This window comes from Danio rerio, chromosome 6 (genome assembly GCF_052040795.2).
Source record: "Danio rerio strain M-AB ecotype USA chromosome 6, GRCz13ab, whole genome shotgun sequence".
Taxonomy (NCBI): Eukaryota; Metazoa; Chordata; class Actinopteri; order Cypriniformes; family Danionidae; genus Danio; species Danio rerio.
Window position 1 is genome coordinate 10244925 of NC_141026.1, and position 12522 is coordinate 10257446.

General features: G+C 35.8%; 1 protein-coding gene across 2 annotated transcripts in view; it reads left to right on the forward strand.

Annotated features, from left to right (window-relative positions):
* kalrnb (kalirin RhoGEF kinase b) overlaps positions 1 to 12522 on the forward strand; it is a 172171-nt gene that overhangs the window by 88484 nt on the left and 71165 nt on the right. For both annotated transcript variants that reach the window (XM_087256077.1, NM_001327989.2), the window contains 8 exon segments: positions 1756 to 1938; positions 4304 to 4428; positions 4654 to 4720; positions 6979 to 7085; positions 8321 to 8390; positions 8620 to 8709; positions 11032 to 11124; positions 11234 to 11345. In XM_087256077.1, the coding sequence (XP_087112203.1) occupies positions 1756 to 1938; positions 4304 to 4428; positions 4654 to 4720; positions 6979 to 7085; positions 8321 to 8390; positions 8620 to 8709; positions 11032 to 11124; positions 11234 to 11345 (847 nt within the window).

Sequence of the window (12522 nt, forward strand, 5' to 3'; positions counted from 1 at the left end):
TTTAAAAAAAAGTCAAAAGTCATAGAAATTAAGGTAAGGTAAAACTTTATTGTCCCAGTTAGGAAAATTTGTCTTGGGCTCTTGCCTTCAGCTGCAGTCATCACAAACATGGAAAAAAATAACCATACAAAAAACACATAAATAGTATATAAATAAATAAATCTATTCCCCACCTCCATATATACACATAAATAAGCAAAGCAGTTATTCTTAGTCTAAGTCACCACTATTATATAATGGCTTAATCCTTAATTGCGGATAAAAGGAATTTTTATATCTGTTTAATCTACTGCAAGGTACTCTGAACCTTCTTCCCGAAGCTAACAACTTATACTCCTGTGAAACATCACAAACTATTTAAACATTAGTTTAACAAATATCTGTATAGTTGAATATAGGTTCGTTTTTGTGTTCTGTCCTTGGCCAAAAACGTGCTCTAACATTATTATTGCTGTGTAAGCATAATCTAAATAAACTTTACATAGATATAAAAACCCATTTAAACTACACAGATTGTTGTGTGTTTTATGATATGGTGTATTTAATTTGATTGTGCATTGTTTGTCGTATTATATACCACCTATACATAGACATTACATTAAACATTAGGTCATGAAAATTTACTTGAAAGTTCTGAAAAAGTCATAGAATTTTATTCATTCAATCAATTTCGTTCAGCTTAGTCTCTATTTCAAGGTCACCACAGGGTAATGAACCGCCAACTATTCTAGCATATGTATTAGGCAGTGGATGCCCTTCCAGCTGGAACCCAGTATTGGGAAACACTCATAAACACTTATTCACACACACACACACACACACACACACACACACACAGGCAATTTAGTTTTTTCAATACTCCTGTATCGCATGTGTTTGGACTGTGGAGGAAACCGGAGCATCCAGAGGAAACCCATGCCAACACGGGAAGAATGTGCAAATCCCACACAGAAATGTCAACTTTATTTAGTTAGTAGTTAGTAGCACCCAGAAGAAACCCACCCCAACACGGCGAGAACATGCAAACTCCACACAGAAATGCCAACTCACCAAGCCGAGGCTCGAACCAGCGACCTTCTTGCTGTGAGGCAATAGTGATACCCACTGCGCCACTGGTTTTAGGTGGAGTCTAACAGTATTGAAGTATTGAAATTCAACAATAAGATGTACAATAACAGTGCATAGTCTTTATTGTATAAATAATTAAACAACTAATCTTCCCTAAAGTGGCATACTTTATAATTTCTTGTGCTCAAATGGTTTACATTAACTTAAAATCTTAGTTACATGCCTTAAAAACAGGCACACACACATGAAAAAAATCCTTTTTAATTAACACAAATACAATTCATATTGTTTTGGCATATTAACAGCTCCATATGGTTCCTGGGTAATTCTAATACCAAATTAAAATTGAGATTCCTTCGATGCGACTATTACAGATTCGCACATTGCAATATCGATGCTGAAACGATATATTGTGCAGCCCTAATTTGGGGTGTTTTAAAGTCTAAAGGTTTTCACCATGACATAGTTTTTTTAATTAGCTCAGAAAATGATCTATTACCTTTTTAGTTTAGTAAGATCATAATGAAGATATACAGTATATTTTTTAAATGGCTGATAAAATAGCATTTTGTAATTTAGTTATATTGTAAGAAATATCGTTAATGCAATGCTCAACAATATCCCAGTGTCCCTAGAAATGATTGCAATCTGTTGTCTCTGAGCGGATGCTGGTTCTTCTGTGTTCAGCAAACGCAGGAGAAGGTGAAGCTGTTGATCCAGCTGGCCGGCAGTCTGGTGGAGAAAGGCCATGTTCATGTGACGGAGCTCAAGAGATGGGTTTCCACTGTGGACAGACGCTACAGAGATTTCTCCATGCGAATGGGTCATTACCGCTGCAGCCTGGACCGGGCGCTAGGGGTTTGTTCTGAGGTGAGAGGCTGATTAAAGTCTTTTTATGATGCATATCTGCCATTTATTCTTCCTTTCAGGTATTCTTTAATATATTTACAATGGTGCTTTTAATATTGCGTTTGCCATTATTTGGACCTGAGTGTCTTTTGCTAATCAAAGAAATTATTTGAACAATTATTTGAACAAAAACAGCATCAATACATGATTGATCAGCATTACATTAGCCATGAGAATACATTTTAATATGGTAATACATTTCTCATTTATTAACAGTGTGCACTGTTATTAATAATGTTTTTTTGCTCCTTTTTTGTGGGATATTTTGTAGAATTAATGTTCCGAATTCTTTGATGAGTAGGCTGTTCAAGTTTGTTTGAAATGAAAATATTTTATAACATTTTGTATACGTTAATTGTCATTTTTAATTAGTTTAATGAGTGCTATCTTAAAAATAAAGAAATATTTAAATGTATTACTTAAAAAAAAAAATATATATATATAGGGATGTAACGGTATCAGAATTTCACGGTACGGTAATACCTCGGTATGAATGTCACGGTACGGTATTTATTGAATCATTTACAGGAAAAAAAAAACTTTTGAAAATACTCCAAAAAAGTGCCAAAAGTGTCAATGACATACAAATTAGCCATCTATCTGTAAGCTTTGAAACAGGAACTTCAATTTTAATAACAAAAAATTATTAAACCATGTAAAAAAATAAAGTTTCAATTTAGTATTGTTGAAAACTCATCACATTCAACATTTAATCACTCACTTAGATAGAGATGGGTTTAAAGAAAAATTATCATATAATTATAATCTGGTAAAAGCTGGTATCTCTGGGTATTTACAATGTCCCCTGCAACAGAAAAAACCCCTCTCATTTGGGACTGAGGTTTCTGGGACAAGAGAGATATGACTTGGCCCATGTTGACAGCAGTGGGGTAACGTTGTGCATTGTCTTTCCCCCACTTGAGAAGACAAACCATGAGTGAGATAGAGGTCTCTTTGCGGTACAAGTCAATGTCTGCATCAATCTGAACAGTGCTGTGTTTCTGCAGTCCCCATGACTGTTACTAGTCGTATTCCCCAACTTGCAGGCACGTGCACACATAGGGCTCAACCTGTGCAGTGCACATGCCCTTTTTAGTCTTGGATAGAAAATGCCCTTCCAAAACGATCAAAAGTGCCCCCGCGACGCGACAAAACCTCCGTCCAGTCCAGCCCTTCAGTAGGCGCGCGACAACACCTCTCTTGGTATGCGCGCTCAACCCCCCCCCCCCTCGGCGCTTTACAATACGCGCGCCACAACACAGCTGATCAGAACGCGCGCGACAGCACCGCTATTCAGCACGCGCGCGGCGACAACACCCGCTTTAGGTTCGATCATTTCCATCTTTTTTTCATCTCCGCTACTAGCAGCACACTCCATTTCCGCATTACTGGATCTGTAGCGACAACAGACCGCAAAGGATTATGGCCACGCCGGGGCTGATGGGAAATGAAGTTTCAGCTACCTCCCGTTCGCTTCATTCGCCTGAGCAAATTTTCTCTGAAGATCTATAGTTTTACGGAGTCATGCGACTTCGGTAATATCGAAAAAATTTAATATTGCGGTATGACGGTATTTACAATACCGTTACATCCCTATATATATATATATATATATATATATATATATGTGTGTGTGTGTGTGTGTGTGTGTGTGTGTGTGTGTGTGTGTGTGTGTGTGTGTGTGTGTGTATATATATATATATATGTGTGTGTCATTATGTATATATGAATATGTATATAATGTCATTTGAAGGCAGAAGGCATTTACTGAGTGAGTGACGGCTAGTATTGAGCAATCCATTCGCGTTCAGTTATAAAGCAGTGGACCAATCAGAAGAGCATTTTAAATCATTCTTGAGCACTGCCTTTCGGGTCTTAGGTGCAAAGATGCATTCTGCGTGAATGTCTTTTGAATCTGTGCATGTTGTGAACATTTTGCAGTGAATTATGCACAAATACCCCCAAATATATATGTTGAGATTGCACAGATAAAATTTTGGGCGCATATGTGACCAAAACGATCACAATTTTAAGCCCTGCTATTATAAAATAACCAATGTTTTTACATTAAAATTTTTCCTTTCTATCACGATTATAACACAATATTCACAATATATTCACAACATTAGTGTAGTTTCTGTATGTTCAACAAATGCAGTCTTGAAAAGAAAAACAAATATCTGAATCTTATTTATTTCAAATGTCTGACGGCAATTATACTTGATTAATTGTTTACATCCTGTTCGACTTTATCACGATCAAAAGTTAAAAGACCTTTAAAAAAATCATGATGTTATTTTAAATTTATCTTTAACGTCACTAACAGGACAACAAAGATCTGGAACTGGACATTATCCCTGCCAACCTGACCCACACTGACCCAGAGGTCAACCTCAACGACCCCGACCACGAAGTCAATGAAGAAAAGAAGAAATCCGCCAGAAAAAAAGAGTGAGTCATGAAATCACTGAGAGAAAGAGAGATGTGAAATATAATTCAGTAGACACGGGTTAAGTCCCAAAGTGAACCACAAATCACAGCTTCCTCTTCATACAAAATCCTTTATAATCTAAATCATTTCCTGAGGAATTAGCTTTGTGTTCGGAAGTGCTGTCTCAGGCGTTCTTCTCGTGTCTGAATGTCTGTAATTTGCTGGCTGTTTTGCTCTCTCTGTAGATACATTATGGCTGAGCTGCTGCAGACAGAAAGAGCTTATGTGCGAGACCTACAGGAGTGTTTGGAGGTGAGAGTGTTTCTTCAGAAGCTTTAAAGGTTTTCTTTGTAATCCCAGAGTGTCGTGGCTTTTGATGGGAGGAATCATGTTTGCAGTTACAGTTGAAGTCACAATTATTCGCCCTCATTTGGAAAATTTTTGAAAAAAAATTCACAGGATGTTTAACAGAGCAAGGAAATTTTCACAATATTTCCTATAATATTTTTTATATATTTTATTTTATTTCGGCTAAGATGAAAGGAGTATAATTTAAAAAAGATATATAATTTTATAATTTTAAAATATATAATTTTAAGGCCAATATTATTAGCCTCCTTAAGCAGTACTTTTATACAACGACAAATGTTTTTACACCGCATGACTATCTGGACTAGCGTTCTGTCGCTGCTGTGTTTACACTGCAGAATGGATCAGTGACAGGGGATTTCACATAACATGACTTTACAATAGGAAAATTCATAGATATATACACTAAATATTGCATATGGATCCTGTGCATGCATCAAATCCGCCACCATATTTGTACAGTGCTCCCAGGACAAATGTCATTGAACCGCACTAGACTAGACTATAGCCAATCTGAAGATGCTGAACTTTAACGCTGTGTGCAGGTGTAGTAACGAGCAAACAAATAAAACAAAGCACAAAAGGCAGAACATTTCATCGGTAAGATTTCGTTTTTTTTTTTTTACAATTTTGTATGTTACGAACTTTTTATTCGTTATTGATGATTATACAGTCACTCACTGCACTGACAGTAAGGCAAAGTAGCACCAACTCACTAAATACTAGGCTTATGCTAATTTTGTTGAATAAAATCTGCAAAAATGTAAATTAAATATGACAACAAGACGCTGCAGTACTAGAAACTTGTATTATTGTCGGCTAAGTGAAGTAACACCTAAGCTGCGTCCCAAATCGCATACACTATTCTACGCCGTTTTTTTTGTATGAATAGTGTAAGTAGTGTGTTTACACTGAAAACTCTAAAAATAATAAGTGCACTTTTATTACTCGGATGATGCACTTATTCAGCCGCTAAAATGAAGTGTGAATTGATGGACACTTCACGCACTCAACGACCGCAGTTTTGCTCACGGGGTGGAAGGGGCGGAGCTATCAGGCGCACATGTTGGATAACTATTTTGGATGGTGAAAGCAAAATTGTCCTACAAGAGTTATTATAGCGCCTCCCGATGGTGAATGTGGTGATACTCAAAGCAGATATTATTTGATAGTTTGGTAATTTATTTCAATGATTTGGCGGCTCTATTGACGCATTCCTTCAAATGGACGACATTAGGATAGGCGACATTGAATGTAAATATCTATATGGAAGAATCACAGATAACTTTATCCTGATTTGCAAACTACAGTACATCTCACAACCAAACACATGCGAGAAGTGACATAGAAACAACGTTACACAAAGGTCACGTATTATCTCTTTTGGTATTACCTATATAATGAAAAAGAAGCCTTTAGGGGGGTAGAAAATGTACTTATTTTGTTCACTTGGCTTTTGAAGGGAATTAACAACTTCTCTTAAATTTTTTTTCTTTTTTGACCCAGTTGTGACATTGCTCAGATGACACGTCAAACAGACACAGCGCTCCTGCCAAATTTACACTAGTTTTTCTTTGGGTCCAAATAGACCGAAAAGAAGCCCTTTTTAATTCCCCCATCCCCCCACTGGCCTGCATATACCTACACTAGAAAATGCTGCTCTCTCATTGGCTGCAGGTAATCGCTGATGTTATTTTCAATCAGGACACATTTCATTGAATGATTTTGGATCGTCGAAAGCTCCAAATATTTACCATGCCAAATATCTCAAGGGTGTCTGGGACTCATCGGCGATTCTCATATAAAGTCTTTGATAGTGCACACTGTGGGATTGTTAATCACGTGAACGAGCAGTGATTTGCCTGTCAATTTAGGCATTTGTTGGCGAATTCTCAAAACCTGTCGTCCAGTCAAAATCAGGGCTACAATCATGCAGTCTGAACTCGGCATTATTCACCTGATTAATCTACTTAAGGATATAAATGACACTTTAAGCTGAATACTAGTATCTTGGAAATATCTAGTACAATATTATGTACTGTTAAGGCAAAAAGAAATCAGTTTATAGAAATAAATTATTTAAATAATTATGTTTAGAAATGTGTTATTAAATATACAGGGTAATTCAGGACTTCAGCTGTATGTACTGCACTTTGTCTAAAATGCTGCCTATTAACCATTCCATGTGCATTTGTTTGTAGACTTTTTTCTGGGAAATGACAAGCGGCGTAGAGGTCCCATCTGGAATTGCAAACAAGGAACATGTCATTTTTGGGAATATTCAGGAGATTTATGACTTCCACAACAAGTATGTGTACATTTTCTGATTGATTTGCATATGAAAAAAATCTTTTTTTTAAGAAGTGATTTTGTTAGCTAAAACTATTAAACTTTTTTTTTTTTTTGTAAAATAAAATGCTTACTGAAATAAATTAAAGCTTTATAGAAATATTTTTTAAATTCATTTAAGTTACTAACAAACACTATAACTCTATTTGAAATAATACTAAATTTACAATGATCTTAAAGGGATACTACATAATTTATTTATTTTCCTCCTAATTTTCACAAGGGAGTTCTCGATCAATGCTATTGGTTCGGGCTGGGGTGCGTCAGGCCAAGCTCCTCAATCCGGGTGATGTCATGTAATTTGCAACTAACGCGTGAAGATGATGTAACGCTCTCCACATGTAGCGAAACCATAGACTGAAACAGACAGCAAAATGTGAAATGTTAGATTTAGGATTCCTGCATATACCCTGTATATGGAAAATATATATATATTTTACGATTGATTGGGATGATTCTGTAGGGGAGTGTATCTGCATAAAATATCATAAACAATCTAGAAGCATAGATAAACTCAATAAAGAAAAAGATACAAATTAAATAAACTGCGTTTTATTCTTTTCCGATGAGTCTAAATTGATTCAGGTATACAGTAATTGAATAATCAAATGTAAAATAATATTGCATAGTCTTTGTTTGTAAACAATTCAATAAATTTAATTGATGAATGATACAATTTCTGATGTCTTTATGCTTTTAGAAAATCCTCACACAGTCACAGGCACACTCACAAAACCCTTGCGTAATGATAAATTATAATCCAGACTCAACATTGCATATACTCGCGATGTGATTATTGCGTATGATCACATTACGATATCGATGCTGAAACGATATATTGTGCAGACATATCCAGAATTTTGTTATTTATTTTGACATTTCCACATTTTCGGGGGGTAAACTTACCTCTTACCGCATTTACCGTATCTTTTTATTCTCCTCATTTTTGGTATGTCTTTAACAGTAAGTTTGGCTAATAGAAACTATTAATATATGTTTAAAACCATTTAACAGTAAATATTTTACTAACATAACAACAACTAACATAATACTAACATTTCTGTTGAACAGCAACTGCTGATATGTCTTAGGGTTGTTAACTAGGAAAAACCCCCTTAGCTGGACAACAGCCTGGCAACCATTCATTTTGATACAACAACTTGCATTACTAATGTTTTCTTGTTGTTTTCACAGTATTTTTTTGAAAGAGCTGGAAAATTATGAGCAGCTTCCAGAAGATGTGGGCCATTGTTTTGTCACATGGGTGAGATACAGATTAATCATCGGTCTCTTTCTTTTCCTTCAGGTTTTCTTTTGTTTTGAGGACATATTGTGATTTGAGAATGGGCGTTTTGGTGCTCATTATTTAAATTTCGAAAGGTCTAAAATGTTAAAATTCAACTGTGAAGTATTAATGTTTGAGCAGTAGCTTCTGGTAATTTCAAAAAGTTTGTAATATAAATATTAAATGTGTTTGTTTCCATATTCTTTAGGCTGATAAATTCCACATGTACGTCACCTACTGCAAAAACAAGCCTGACTCCAGTCAGCTGATCCAGGGCCAGGCCGGCAGGTTCTTTGATGTGAGTTGACTCTTTTGGAGATCTGTGTGACACAGCGATAGAGATGATAGAGATGAAAGAAAGATCAGACAGGGGGCGTTAGAGAGCTGATATCATTCACTTTGACTACTCATTGATATTTTTCAAAGTGTGTAATGTAGCTGTTCGTGAAAGTAAAAACAAAAAATGTCTCTCATAGCCAGACCTCAGACTGATGGCTGAATAATGGTCTGGGAACTTTGGTCGCTTTGAATGATCAAGGACCACCCAGGATGATACTTTACTGACAGGTTAACCAACCAAAAACCTTTTGCTTTATGCCGTGTCATGTTTAGGGGTTTGGAAGTGTCCACAGATTAACAGCCTGGCATGCATGCAGCCGTGCTTCATTCATTCACAAAAGTATTCAAAAGTTCTCAATAAACTTATTGATCCCAGGGTGTCCGCTGGGTCTTAAAAAGTTCAGAAAACAAATTTTAGGTCTTAAAGTCTTAAATTCACTGATATATTTTGTAGTAGGTCTTAAATCTTTTTAAACAGGACTTAATTTTAAAGCTATTCAACTGGGCTGACATCTATCTAATGGCCAACAATACATCTCAATAAAACTTAATTTTTTATATTTAAGTTTTTTATTGCAAAGAGAAACAATTCAAAACAGCTGTTACGCATTTTACAACATATTCCCCATTAGATTCCCTAATAAGGGAAGGAAAACAAAAACAAAAGAAAAAAACGAATTACAAAAACAAATACAGAATTCCTGATGAGAATATTAGGCTGATAGAAAAAATTCTTAGTGTTTAACCCTGTATAAGTCATTCAATCATTCATAATCCTTCAGGTTAGTCCCTTTATTCATCAGGGGTTCCACAGCGGAATGAACCGCCAACTTATCCAGCATATGTTTTACACAGCGGATGGCTTTCCAGCTGCAACCCAGTACTGGGAAACACCCATACACACTCATATTCACACACATTCATACATTACGGACAATTTAGTTTATTCGATTCACCTATAGCGCATGTCTTTGGACTGTGGGGGAATCCGAAGCACCTGGAGGAAAACATGCAAACTCCACACAGAAAAACCAACTGACCTGGCTGGGATTCGAACAAGTGACCTTCTTGCTGTTAGGCGACAGTGCTAACCACTGAGCCATCGTGTCACCACCCTGTGTAAGTCTAAAATTTGATTCTTAATGGTCTTTAAAGGGTTTTAAAAAGTATTAAATTTGACTTTAAAACTGGCAGGATCTGTCAACAGAACATAAAGGAAATCAGTAGGACATGTGCAGTACATAGACGTGTACTTGGCTTGCGCCGACATATGATTCTGACAGTACAGTATGATAACTTTGGATAAAAATATCCCAGTTTCTCTGTATTGTGATTACTGCACTAAAATATGCTTTTATTAATTGTCTGGGTAAAAAACTGCTTTTTCCCATTAAACACAATATATTTTATTTGAAAAAATATTTAAAATATTTGATGTGGTTAACTTTTAATATGGATGTCTTTTTGCTTGTGGAGACACAAAAAACACACAAAAATAATGTATATACCGCAGAAACAGTATAACTGAAAATTTTACCGGTTTTAGAACTAATCATCCCATCTTGGGTAATCATCCTACGTCGGTTTTTAATCATCCAATGTGTTTCGTATTTTTAATAGGTGTGTTTTCTTAATGGTACCTACATTTGATTTTTTTAATTAAAAAAAGCCTCAGGTAGGCGGCACGGTGGCTCAGTGGACAGCACTGTTGCCTCACAGCAAGAAGTTCGCTTGTTCGAGTACTGCTTGGGCCAATTGCCGTTTCTTTGTGGAGTTTGCATGTTCTCTCTATGTTTGCGTCGGTTTCCTCTGGATGATCCAGTTTTTCCCACAGTCCAAAGACATTCGCTATAGGTAAATTGAATAAACTAAATTGGCTGTAGTGTATGAGTGTGTGTGAATGAGAGTGTGTAAAGGTGTTTCCCAGTACTGGGTTGTGCCTGGAATAGCATCCGCTGAATAAAACATATGCCAGAATAGTTGGTGGGTCATTCTGCTGTGGTGACCTTTGATAAATCAGAGACTAAGCTGAAGGAGAACTTATGAATGAATGCCGTAGGTATGAAATAGGCTGTAGTGTGTTGGAGAAAGTGTAAAGCTGTGCCTTTGTTTAAGGTATGGTTACGTGTTTAAGCTATAGAAACAAAAGCTACTACTTTGGTACTTTGGTTACTTTGGTGTAAGCATGTGTCTAAAGTGTGCAAGCAATAGGCAAAAACTAATGTCATAAACATGTGCATTCCTGAGGATAATTACAGTATGTTTGCATTATTTCTCACAGGAGATACAGCGGCGACATGGACTGGCAAATTCGATCTCATCATACCTGATCAAACCTGTTCAGAGAATCACCAAATACCAGCTTTTGCTAAAGGTGTTAATTGTTCAGTATTGCCTAATGTGTTGTAATAATCACGTCCTTTTAAACGCATTGAGTTTGCAGCTCTAAATGGGTGTTTGTTTGTCTGCATGTTTGTGAGCAGGAGTTGCTGACGTGCTGTGAGGAAGGCAAAGGAGAAATAAAGGAGGGTTTGGAGGTGATGCTCAGTGTGCCTAAACGTGCTAATGACGCCATGCACGTCAGCATGCTGGAGGGTGAGAGATCATCACAGCAGCTCTGCTGCTCAAAATGGAACTATATGTGCACTAGAGATTTTCCTTCTGCACTTCTTTAATTGTTAAATAGCTTTTCAAATATTTTCTTATGATTTCTATGATTATTTATTTGCCAGTTTATGTGTTGTTTAACTTTGTTTACATTATCCACAATTATTAGTTTTGTTATTAGTTATTAGAATATTTTTATTCATTTCTCAGTGAATATAGGGGTGCTCAACCCTGTTCCTGGAGATCTACCTTCCTGCAAAGTTCAGTTCCAACCCTGATCAAACACACCTGCCTGTAATTCTCAAGTACTGTTCAGGTCATAATTAATTAGTTCAGGTGTGTTTGATTATGGTTGGACCTAGATCTGCAGGAAGGTGGATCTCCAGGAACAGGGTTGAGCACCCCTGATAAAGACAATGTATTGTAGTGCATTTAAACAGATATATTAAACAGATATATATTTATTAAAATCATATTTTAGTCACCAAACATATTTAGAAATTAAAAGATAATATAATTAAATTCAAGCAAAATACTGCAAAAAAAAAAAATTACAACCTACAAAATTTCAACAAAATTTTAAATTTCTTTTGCTTCTCTTGATTTTTCCTTTTTTTAAATTTGTATTTAACATTTTTTCTATAACGTATACATTTGTGTGTACTAGTTTTTGGAACATTGTAAGTTATTTTGTTTGTTAAAAAAGGGGAGGGGCTACTCTATGTTCCACCCTCTTTTCATATTTCAGTTGGGATTACGTCAAACACTGAATAAAAAATGCACTTTTTGAAAGCAATTCATGGGTCCTTTACATACAATTTGACAGATTTTGATAGAAAATGCTGAATTTTTAAATCATTTGAAAGTAGCTTCTTATGCTCACCAAGACTCATTTGATCAAAAATACAGTAAAACCTTAATATTATTACAGTTTAAAATAACATTATTATAATTATAAACATTTAAACATTAGCTGCTTTGCATTATTGGGTGAGTAAATGATTCCAAATAACAGCATTTTGAATTTGAATAGAAAGTACATTAAGCATTCAATTAATTTCAAGTTTATTTGTGTAGCGCTTTTCACAATAATTATTATTTCAAGGTAGCTTTACCAAAAGTGAGCTCACTGGTGCCGCTGTCTTGTGGCTGCCATTATTATCTA